At 33.6% G+C, this 12,567-nt stretch overlaps 1 protein-coding gene across 7 annotated transcripts in view; it reads right to left on the bottom strand.

The window, feature by feature from the left end:
- Nucleotides 1-12,567, bottom strand: part of Akap9 (A kinase (PRKA) anchor protein 9) — a 157,836-nt gene that overhangs the window by 63,163 nt on the left and 82,106 nt on the right. For 5 of the 7 annotated variants that reach the window (XM_005388001.2, XM_013515942.1, XM_013515944.1 and 2 more), the window contains 5 exons: nucleotides 11,604-11,828; nucleotides 10,138-10,278; nucleotides 9,566-9,669; nucleotides 6,924-7,129; nucleotides 1,638-1,870 (listed from right to left, as the gene is read on the bottom strand). In XM_005388001.2, the coding sequence (XP_005388058.1) occupies nucleotides 1,638-1,870; nucleotides 6,924-7,129; nucleotides 9,566-9,669; nucleotides 10,138-10,278; nucleotides 11,604-11,828 (909 nt within the window). The remainder of the gene's footprint in view (nucleotides 1-1,637; nucleotides 1,871-6,923; nucleotides 7,130-9,565; nucleotides 9,670-10,137; nucleotides 10,279-11,603; nucleotides 11,829-12,567) is intronic. The other 2 variants (XM_013515943.1, XM_013515945.1) reach the window with 2 other exon arrangements.

Raw genomic sequence — 12,567 nt, 5'->3', positions numbered from 1 at the left:
CTAGTTAAATGCTGTATCCGAAGACTATATGGAAGACAAATATATCACTGGATATATATGTTCTTTTGATAATGCCGTGCTCGTTGAATTCCAATAGCAAGTTATCAAGAAACAAAGTTGATAACGATGCTAGCCAAATAATAGGCAGTTAATAAATCATTTTCAGGATTATTTACTCCAGAAATAGCCTATAATCAGTAACATACCCCTTAAAGTAAATTAACCTGGTATTAAAATGCAAAATATTTAACAATATTTGTCAAAGTTGCTATAATCAATAGACAGTGCTACTGCAGAAACATGCTATAATGAATAATTTCTTAGAGGAAAAAAAGGAATCTAGCATTAAGGAAAGCTAGATAGCTGAAATAACAAGAGATCTAAGATACCCTTTCAACTTTTAAATTTACTTCAAATACATCTGGGTTCTAGACACTCTGAATAAAAATATTAATGAAAATGTTAATACTTGCCCTATAGCTGGTAATAATGAATCACTGATGTGACTAACAAAACGGCTTGATTTAACAGTTACTTAAGAATTTAAAAAAGTAAATTTCATTTCAACAGCTTAAATAATTTTAAAAATCTGCTTTCAGAATTTAAGATACAATGATCACACACAGTATAAAAATTTCACAGAGAACTTCAATTTAAGAAGTGTATGCCATGTTTTTACCCTTAGGTTTCTTTAAAAATAGTACTTTAATGTAAAAACTGCTCCACACTCATGTCCTACCAAGACACAGTTTGTACAGTGAGGTAACCTATCTATATTTGTAAGACGAGTATAAAACTCAGAAGACTTGCAAGTTGAATTTGTCATACTGCAATGGTCATACATTGTATCATACTAGAGCACACAGTTTCAGAGATTCTTTAAATAATATATTTTAATGGAACACTTTATATAACCATCAAGTTAAGAATCTCTTTTAGTATGAAAAGTGATGTGTAACAATCTAGATGATCTGAATACTAAAACAACACTGCGATGGCTTGTGTTTAGATGTTTCCCCAAAGCCTCATGCAGTCGTCATAGGTGATACTTTTTTTAGAGGTGACTGGATCCACAGTGCAGAATGCTGGGATTAAGGGTATGGGATTTTAGAGCCCAAAGATTGGTCTGACATAGTTCTGGGTGTGGATAATGGGAAGGCCCAACCTGGCTGTGAATGCTACCTGCTCTAACGGTGTGTAGCCTGTATGGATCTAAAGGGACTGAAAGAAGACAGGCTAGCTGCTGCTGCTTCCTCCCTGCTTCACTGCTTTACTGTCCTGCTGCCTTCTACCTATCATGAACTGTTTCTCCTCTGTGGTGCTTCTCTGCCATGCCACCCTTCCTTGAAACCTCTACAAACTGTGAGCCAAATAAACCTTTCCTCTCTCAACTTTGGGTGTTGAGTATTTTGTCTCAGCAACAAGGAAGGTAACTAAGACAAACACTGAATTTTCAAAGTGGAAGAGCCCATTAGCACATTACATGACATGAAAACAAAATCAGTGACACCAGGACTGATTGTCACACAACCAACTAAATTTCTGTGGGACAGGAGATAGAAACATTTAACCACACCATGGCTTTAAAAGAAAATCTGCTTCAAACTCAGTAGATACTTGCAAGTTAAGGAAGTTACCTGACTACTGGTTTCACTTATTGCTTCTAGAAGTTTTTCAACTGCTGCTTGTAGTCGAGAGCTAATGTTCAGCATAAGTTCTTCATTTTCAGGGTCTATCTCAGTTCCTGCAAAACCACTCCTTACAAGTCGCTGTGACAGGTCTGTGCCTTCCTCAGTTACTTTTGACCAGATGCTACTGTCATTCCTTGGCATGTCACTTCCAGGATAAGAGGGTATGGATTCATCTGTAACTAGAATAACAGCTATGTTAAAGGCATCAACCAGTTTTTTTGTAACCAGTTTTAATTCATAATACTTTAAAGGTACAAAGTCAAGCCTACTTAAAATTTGAAATTATTAAAATGATAAGGTCTTTTAATAACAGCCATGCAACAAAACAAGTAAAATATGTAAATATACAATGTAATACTATTGAATAACCAAGTAAGAAGGAATGAGAAGAATAATGTTATGCTAATAAGACTATAAAATTAGTATCTGGGTTATCTGGTATTTTTTTTTGATGAGACTTTTTTTGGGGAGTGCTAGGGATCAAAAGCAGGCTATTAACTAAGTTCTACTCCCAGCCTATAGAAACTTTTTTTTTTGGTTGTTTTTTTAAGACAGGGTCTCGTTACGTAGTCCAGGCTGGACTTGAACTCACTATGTAGCCCATGGTAGCCTCAAACTCACAGCAATCCTCCTGTCTCAGGCTCCCAAGTACTGGCATTAGAGGCCTGATGAAAACCTTTAAGACAACTTCTAATAGACACTTAACATGTTCACCATGTAGTTTGTTAAGTAACAGGACATACAGGTGAGAAGATCCGGTTCCTATCCTTAAGGACTTCACAGTGTAATGAGAACACAAACACATGAATAACTATACCCTATGGGATGTTCCAGTTATATAGAGAGAAACAGAGTAAGGCCTTATATTTGTCTGGAGCAGACTTTTTCACTCTTGAGCTCTACTGTGGGCAGCATCACTTGCCCTGGCTACACAGTAAAAGGGACAAGATAAATTTGCAGCTTGCTATTTTCGTACGAGGTATACTGGCAAGGAATTAGACTAAAGAGCCACTCTAATTTAATTATGGACACTGTTCCACACTATCGACACTGTATTATTTCTTACAGAGGAAAACTGAATTTACATGGGCAGATCAGTTATGCAAGTACTTCCTCAAAACTGAAGTAGAAACACAGGTTACTCATCTCTGCTATCTAATGCAATACATCAATCAATGGTAGCATGCCACAACCCAACCAGGAAATTTCCCACACGTAAATTATCTACTCTTTCATTACATTAGTACCTGGTAGTTATCGGTAAATATACAAAGTTAACAAAGCAGAGAAAGTTTTAATGTCCAAGATACTTAGATTAAATATTCAGTTTGATACTTCCACCCACAATAAGAGCTACTAGGACAAATATCTGGGCAAAGTAGCTGGTGCCACAAAGACTTCCCACCATCTCATATAATAATGATATCAGATGAAGCTTCAGATAAAAGATTTGAATTCTCAGTCTAACAAAAGAAGTAAAGGAACTGTACATTGAAAATTACAGTACTCTGAAAAAAGACTGAAGAAGGTATCAGAAAATGGAAAGATATCCCTTGCTCATGGATGGGAAGAACCAACACTGTGAAAAGAGCATACTCCCAAAACTGTCACACAAATTTAATGCAATTTTGATCAAAATACCATTAAGCATACCTCACAGAACTAGAGAAAACATTTCTAAAATTCATTTGGAAACAGAAGAAACCTAGAATGGCAAAAGCAATTCTGAGCAACGAAGGCAAGACAGGGAACATCATAATTCCTGATCTGAAATTATACTACAAAGCTACTATGATAAAATCAGCATGGTACCAAGAAAAAAACAGACCTGAGAATGAATGGAACAGGTTAGAAGATGCAGATAGAACTATATACTCAGCCACCTTATCTTTAAGAGAGGGGCCAAACACGTTCACTGGAAGAAAGATAAGACTCTCTAATAAATGGTGCTGGAAAAATTGGCTGTCTACATGCCGAAGACTAAAACTAGACCCATGTCTACTACTGTGCACTAAACTAAAATCAAAATAGATCAAAAATCTAAATATTACAGAAACACTAAATCTTCTGGAAGAGGAAGTAGGCAGTAATCTTGAAGACACAGGTGTAGGCAGAGAGTTCATGAATAAAACCCAGATCACGTGGGAAATACTTCAAAGAATCAACAAATTGAATCTCATCTTATTAAAAAGCTTTTCCATGCAAAAGAAATCACCAATGGAGTGAAAAGAGAACCCACAGAGTGGGAAAAAGTTTTAGCCAGTTGTTCCTCAGACAAAGGACTTATATCTAGAATATGTAAAGAAATGAAAAAAATCAGCTGCCCCAAATTCAAAGACCCAATCCAAAAATGGGCATCTGAGATAAATATGCATTTCTCAGATAAAGAAATACAAAGAGAAAATAAATATATGAAAAAATGTTCAACATCATTGGTCATTCAAGAGATGCAAATTAAAACAACACTGAGATTTCATGTGCCTAGAAAGACAGACAAGGACTGAGAAGGTGCTATGGGTTGGAGGACTGGGAGGTCATTGTGCTCTGAGAACCCTAGAAACAGAAAATGCAGCTGCTGAATACATGAGTTAGTTCAGTGAGTTATTAAATGTGCCTAATTTAGAGGTGACCACTGCATTGCCAAATTATCATAAGGCAGGCCTAAAGGAAATTTTCTTTCTACACAACCTGGGGAGTTCATTTTTACGAACTAATCTAATATTTGCTCAAGCTGAAGTTATTTTACATTGGCTCAAAAATTTCCTTTCAATTTCATATGCCAGCTCACTCTTATAAGGAAGCAAATATGAGCAAGTAAATTATTTATTATTTTTGAGTGTCAACAAGCCCATACAAGTTTAAAATCTAACAAGTTCAGACTTGAAAGCAGAAAATAGATCTCAAGTGTTACAACAAAAAGTCATACATAAAAAACTGAAAAGCAAAGTCACTTTTGTAATCAGATTGATTTAATTTTTTATTATGTTAAACAAGACATAAAAAAGAAATATTTCAAAGGTGTATTTTAGTTTTTATGATAATACTTCCACTAAATATCAGAAGGGGAAAAAAAATGAAGAACTGACAAAAAAATTCTTAAATATAGAGCACATTTTCAACATTTTTTGCTTTAAATTTTCAGTATTTTAAAGCTAATATTTTCATCAACTTATTTTAAATATTGAATGTTTTAAATCATAAATTCTAATACAATATATCCTCAAAATGCAAAATGGGTCTGATACATGCCCCTCAATAACATTAGTGGATTATCATAACTTTATTAATAAGATTAAGATACCATCACTATAAATAAAACCATGAAGACTGAGTTAATTAAACAGAGAGTACACACTTGTAGCCAATGATGCTGATACTAGCAAAATTATCTCTGTTGTAATATTCTGAACACTGTAACTTTTGATTGTGGACTTTTTTACTTATATCATAATACTGTTCTTTCTGAGTCCATCAACTTTTTTACTTGTATCATAATACTATTCTTCCTGAGTCCATCAACTTTAAAGAATTTTCTATAGACATACATGCACACCTATACACAAAATACATATAATTTCTAGACAATAAATGTTTACAGAAGTGAACTGATAAAATTGCTTATAACTGAAAAACCATTATTGGGTATTTTTAAATGTGTAAAGAGGTGTTTTATCTATATTGGAAGATTTAGATATAACTATAAGGAAAGTAGGTGAGTTGATGAAATGTCCTGTTAGGTCTGCTTGCCAAAGAAAATATACATAAACATAATCCTCTCGGCTTGAGAAAAACTACCAACTTATCCTTTTTTATGACTGAGCATAAGTCATATGCTCACTGCCCTAGAAGTGAGTTTGCTGTTATTTGCTAAGTATTTCAATCTTTCTGGGAAATATCTATGAGAACTGCTAACAAAAAAGGCACAAAATGTTTTTTAAATCTGCAGAACATTCCTTTGTATACAGGAATCAATCTGGTCTCAGTTTTACCAGTAGAATAGCAAAATTCATCTCTTAATGATTAAGTGAAACCAGTTAACTGCCTTTACAAAAGTGTAATTTGGTAAACACTTTTATAAGGTTTGAATGTCTCAAAATATTCTTTTCTATACTTTGAGATCCATAAACCAAAATAATAGCCCTTGAGACCCGAACCAATAGGGGAGTTAATTTGAAAATACTTGTACCAAGTTTGGAAAGAGTGACCTTGAAAGGAAGGTTTAAAATTCAGTATTATTTTAGATCTTATGTTACTAAAAGCAGTTTTTAAAAGCATCTTTGAATTTGAGTAAGGTGTTTTTAATGCAACTTTATCTTAAATTCTAAATCCAGCTTTTCTTTACACTTAGAAACACACTCCTGGCCAAGTTGTAATTAGGCAAATGTTCAGTAACTCGGAGTTTTTTCTCATTTCTCCATACTAAGCGTAACAAACAAAAAACTTTCAAAAAGTATAAAAACATTTCCAAAGATCTGTCTCTACCTGGGGAGAAGAGTGTGGATGAGGAGTGGGAGTGAAATACAGGTTTAATTTTCTACTTTAAGAACTAAGGTCCCATCTTTCTGCATCTAGCAAAGATTTTCTCTTCACAGATTTCATGATCTCTTCTCCAGCAAGGAACAAGAAATGAAAAAAGGAAGAGATGCTGCAAGTCAGCAAAGTCACTGAAGACCCTGGCTCACTCAGCTACAGAAAGAGACAGAATCAGGAAGACGGCTTCATCATATCAGGACCTAATACCTCGCACCTCACATACTGTCATATTTCAGACCACTTTTCCAAAAAGAAGAAAGGACCTAACAGAGAATAGCCCAAAGAAAAAGGACAAGACTTGGATTTCTTAAAAGGGCTTTCTTCTACCATTTCAGTAAGTATGTGAGACTGGTACTGGATTCCTAAGAGCTCTTTATTTTGTAGGGTGGCCACAGGAGTCCTGAGTCGCAATATACAATATTTCTTTTGTAAGTGGAGAAATGAAATGGCCTTCTGGTTTATGGAGGAACAGCAAGACCGTGGGTATATATGATGACAACCCTAAGACACTGACTTCCAACTGGTATACAATGATGGTGTTTTGAAGGGTGCTTTTAATGTATTTGTATTTGGAAGTGCATTTATATGAAAATACATACTTGACTATTCTTTCTTCTGTATTTTCCACACATAGAAAAGTGCCTTAACTCAGCAAGATTTGTTGAAGGTGACCACTTAAATACTACATGAAACTAGTACCTCTTGTGTGTTCCTCTGGGACACATGACTTTACAGACGCCTCTGCTTCTGATCTCCAAACCAGGTTGCTAGATGACTGGACTTTACATGATCTATCTAAAATCCCAAGGACATGGCGGCCAATTGTTTCTTCAACAGCTGCTGTTGTCTTTACAACTTCTAAAAGGATCTTCAAGAGTCTGTTATTAGCTTTCTGGAGTGCATACCTGTAGAGACAAAGAATTATTAAAATGTTGGAACTTTTACAAGTATACAATTCATTAATATCTCACAAAAATGCACTATAAAATACTGTATGTGACTGGAAAAATATGTGATATTACCAAAATACTATGCAATGGCACTGACAATAAAGTATTTCTTGTTTCTGATTTATTTTGAAGCTATACTGTAAAATGATTGGTTATCTTCTAAAAATTTTAACCAGATTAATTATAACATTTAAAAAATGTTTTACCTTTTAAAAATGTTTCACTGACATTAAAAAATGTTTTGCTGTCTTGAAACAAATCAAATAATTAAACTTTTAAATTAGTAACTAAGTAAGAAGAAAATTTTAATGAGACAAACAAGTTTAGAAAGGAAAATATCCAAACATAGTAAGTTACCGAGTTTGTAACACTATTCAGTTATTCACGCATATATCTTACATCTCTTTTTTAATGTGCCAAATAACATTTTAAAATACCACTAGAAAAAAAGTGGTACTATATATATAACTTAATGAGGGTAAACTGAGTGTTTAAGTTACAAACAGTAACAGAGATCTGTTTTTAAAAAGATCTATAAGAAATTTCAATCTGCCAACACCAATGGGAATATTACAGGCTGTTTTTGTTATATCTGTTTAGACAAAAATGGCTCTAGCTATACACATGTAACGCTCATAAGAGCCAAAAGAAAAAACCTATTTTCACCTAAATAGAAATGACAGTATTTCTTTTTAAAAAGATAAATAATACATATATTTTGAAAAATTAGAAAGTATTGTTAACTATCCTTTAAAATATTCAACACTTAGAGATGAATACTATTAACCATAAAATGTCTATTTCCTAGATATTTCCCTATGTAAATAAGCATAAAGCATATACATTTTAAAAACAAAAATGTGATCACACTGGAAAGTGTTTCATGTAAGGTATTTTTTTAGCTTAACACGAATACTTTACCAGGTCAAGAAATTCATTTCCATAAATGATAGTTCAAAAGATTACCTGATTAATTTCCTAAATAATAAACAATTCACTTATCCTAACAGCATAGTTAAATGGAAGTACTACAGTAGCGAACTTTATCCTTAATCTATGTGGACACAACAAAGAGATTTCCAAAGAAAAGATCTCTAGGCTTAAGAGAGTTTTTGTTCTCAATAAAACTTCACACAGTAGGAGACTACCACAAGTAGGTTAAAGGATATCTGTTTCACAGGCAGATGGCACACTTATTTTAAGACAAGGTAATAAATAGAGTTTTAGTATTTGGCAAGTGAAAGAGAGACAGTTCTATTTTTGTGCCTAGATCAAGTTCTCTGTTTATGTAAGTACACTCAGAACAAAACTTGAAATAATTTAGCAAGAGGTAAAAGGTTTTATAATCTTAACTATTACTAAGATTTTAATCAAGCCCCAAATGCCAGGAGCAGGGGAATGTGAAAATATTTCTATTTAAATGATTAATATAATGGCAAAAGAGGATTCACTATAAAATGCCTATACACTATAATTTGTAAAATATATAAAATAGTGATAAATAATATAAAATAAACATAGTGTTTATTTTATATTGGCATGGTAACTCTAATTTTCATACACTGTCTTTCTTGTTTGAGTTCCATACTGATTGCGTTCCATACTGATGATCCAATGGGGAAGCCAAAATCTTAGGGGCCATATTCCTCCATGCAAGCTGAGGAAGGAGGTTAGGAGGACACAAAAGGGTTGACAGTACAGAAATTGGAAAAGGAGGAAATTAAGTTAGTAGGTATTAGTTTTAATTTAAAATTAAAGAAATTATTTTTATTTGAACAAAATAAATTTTAAAACACTGTGCTTAAAGGTTCTAATATTAATGGGGGATAGCTATTTTCATACAGTATAGTATTTACATTTTTGTATTAATTTCACAGAAATCTATGAAATGAAAAGTTTTGTTAACAGTGGGTGATTTATTTCTCCCTAAAATTGGAAGACGGATTAAAAATTCTCTGTATTATACTATAAATGCATGAAGAAAGCTACACATGAGCAGAAATATTTCCTTAAAAATAAGGACAAACAAAGCAGGGAATAACTTACTCTGAATGTTACACAGTGGAGCAGAGAAGAAATCAAGCTCATAAGTAGAACTTAATTTAAGACACAAAATGGTATTAACAGATCTGATACCTGAATACCTGAACATTTAGAGTGAAGTGATAAATGCTTAATCAGAAATCACACAAAAAAAAATTTTCAAGAATTTGTCTATTTAATGATTAAAAGCTGGTATTCCTTTATATACTATATATGTATGGGTATGTTTCATACAAATAGTATGATGATATTTTAAGACAAAATAAGTACGTACAAGATAAAAATAAGGATAGTTTATTCCTTAGAAACAATTTTAATTGCACTGAAAAAAGTGCTCATTTTACACACCTCTCATTGGACAGAATATCAGGAGGTACATCTTCAGGTTTTCTGTTCAATTCCTTTTCTTTAAACGTCTGTTCCTCAACTTCCACTTGGTTTTCATTTTCATTCTGTTTCAGTTTGTGTAAAGGCAGAGAGGACAAAACAGAAAGGAAACCAGTCATCTCGGAAAGAGCATGTCATTCTTCATACGGGCGCGAGGTGAAATAGAACCTCTGTGCACATAGTAGATACTGCTTGAAATAATATTTAACTATTTTATTAAGAGAATAGCATTATCAAAATGAGATAAAACATTCCAGTGCACAGATGGAATTTTAATGGGTTCAAACTAATACATGTTATATAGTGTGAAAAGGTTATTCCTTGGTGAAAAAACAGTCGCTGCTATAACAGTGCCAGATTCCAAGTACGTCAAACAGAATACAAGGCATTTTGACTCTACCTACCTTACATGTAAGCAGCCACAGAAATGTTAAGCTCAGCTATAAAAATATACGTTACACCACCAACAAAGACAAACAAATCCTACTGCATTGCTGATCCATTGCTCCTAAGCGGGCCGAAGTCCACACTACCTGTGTTTGCGTACTGCTGTTGCGCAGCTCACAACACAGCTTCTCTCTTCCAGCTAGAGACAGCTGCTTTAGTGCTTCCAGCTCCTCTAAAAGCAACCTCTCTCTCTCTGAAACCAGGTTTTCATTATCTATTGAGGATCTCTAAATAAGAAAAAAGGTCATGAGAGAAAATTGTTTGCGATAGAGGAAAAGAATAGAAACATTAAGCAGATTTCTTTTAACCCCTTCAGACCAAAAGATCTAGGTTCTACCCATGATTTGTATTCCATTTTAAGGGATTAAAAGGCATATACAAAGTTCAATGCAAAATTTAAAACATACAATTTTTTTTTGTTATTTTTGTTTATTGAGACAGGGTCTTCTATGTAGTTCAGGCTGACCCTGAACTCACTATGTAGCCCAAGCTGGCCATGAACTTACTAAGTAGCCCAAGCTGGCCTCAAACTTGTGGCAATCCTTCTGCCTCAGCCTCTGAGTGCTGGAATTACAGCTATGTGCCACCATTCATGGCCTAAGAAAAAAAATTTTAAGCTTAAATATTGGAATTTTTACAGTTCAATTGATACTTTTATGTCAATTTTGCATTGAAAATTCAGAAGTCTGAATTCATAAATACAATGAAGAAAAGCAAAAATGATTTTTCCAAGTGATATACTTTAATGTGAAATCCCAATTTTCTTAGTATTTTAAAGAATATATACTGAGTTCTCTGTTTCTTTTTTGTTTTTTTATTTATTTTTTATTTTTTATTTTTTTGAGTTCTGTTTCTTAACATTTTAGTTTTTAAAATTAAATCTAATAAATTTTTCTTAAGAATTCTTAAATAAGTATTTGCTTTTCTGCAATGACTTTTGTAAGTATATTTTATATAGCAATTGACAAGAATCCAGCTCCCAAGTACTACAGAATGTATTTAAATTTAGTAAAGAAAGGGATAAGAATGTTATATAAAATTTGCATTTCTCAAATCAACAAGAGTGTCCCTAGAAAAAGTTCCAGAAACATACTACTTCAGATTTGCATTCATGATTAAAAAAGACGGATTAAAGATAGGTAAAGGTAAACCATGGAGATGCTGACTGGGGGACTCACAGAACAATAGATGGATACTGGAACACTGGATGGTAGCAGCTATCTACTCAAGCACCTCAGCACAGAGTATTTCCAAAATTGTTGAAGTACTTTTGCTATGTAAGGTCAACTGAATGATTTAAAAAAAAAACAAAAAACAAAAAAAAAAACAACAAGACTAACCGTGAAGCCACTTTTCCAGTGCCTGAAAGACATTGCACACCACACTGTACCTAACAAAATCTAAAGCTGGTATGCTCATGGAGTGTACTCTTGACATTAAATATTTGTAGTACATTCACATCTTAACAAAATAATTCTGCCTTTAATAAAAAAAGCTACATAAAGAATACTGTTATTTTAATTGGAGAGAAAAGGGACTCTAAGTCCCATACCTGGGCTAACTGTCTGTTAAGTCTCTTAATCTCTTCTTGTAGCTGCTCCTGGTCTTCTCGCTGTCTCTCCATCTGGCGCATGTGTGCCTGCCTCAACAGTTCTGTTGCCTGCTGATGTTCTTCATACTGTCGCACAAGTTCCTGCCTCATATCTTCCAACTGTTCTTCATGTAACATCAGCTGTCTTGAAGCATCAATGCTTGATACCAACATCTCATTATGGATCTTAAACAGTTAAAAAAATCACACAGATTAACACATTTTGTGGAAATTTGTCTGCACTGATAATTTAAATAACTATGAAAACAAATTTAACTCAATGAAGCACCTTAAAGTAACTCTTAAAAGGTATTTTTATTAGTGCATACTGATTAGAGAGTAATGAGCTTTGCTGCAGCATTATCACAGATGTGTATAATATACGTTGTGCATATCCTCCCCATTACTTTCCTCTTCCATTCCTACTCCTCTTTCTCTTAATAGTCCCCAAACAACATGAACTGTCCATCATCATTATAAAAAATGCTATTTTCCAAAAGTAGGAAGGTAATTATTTATCAGTCAGTTTAAATCTACTTGTGAAGAAGAAAAATACAGATGCACAAGATTCCTTCTAGTTTTTCTTTTTGGGGTGGTATTAGGATTGAACTCAGGGGCCTGCACATACTAAGCAACCATTGTACCGCTGAGCTATTTCCCTACCCCTAATATTTGATTTTGAGACAGGGTCTTGATAAGTTGCTTGGAATGCCTTGAACTTGTGATCTGCAGCTCTAGTGGGTAGGATTACAGACTTGCTGAAGCTGTAGCTCCATTATGCCTCTTGACATTTTATGATGCAAAAATAATATGAATATTCGTATCTTAAAATTAAATTTAAGAAACATGAGTTTTACCTATTTAATTTATATTATGCAGTGATTACCACAGTACTACAGAGAACTCTTTGATAAGAAAAATTTCA

The sequence above is a fragment of the Chinchilla lanigera genome, unplaced genomic scaffold (assembly GCF_000276665.1).
Source record: "Chinchilla lanigera isolate Chin_1 unplaced genomic scaffold, ChiLan1.0 scaffold00031, whole genome shotgun sequence".
NCBI lineage: Eukaryota > Metazoa > Chordata > Mammalia > Rodentia > Chinchillidae > Chinchilla > Chinchilla lanigera.
This window is presented reverse-complemented; position numbering and strand designations above follow the sequence as displayed.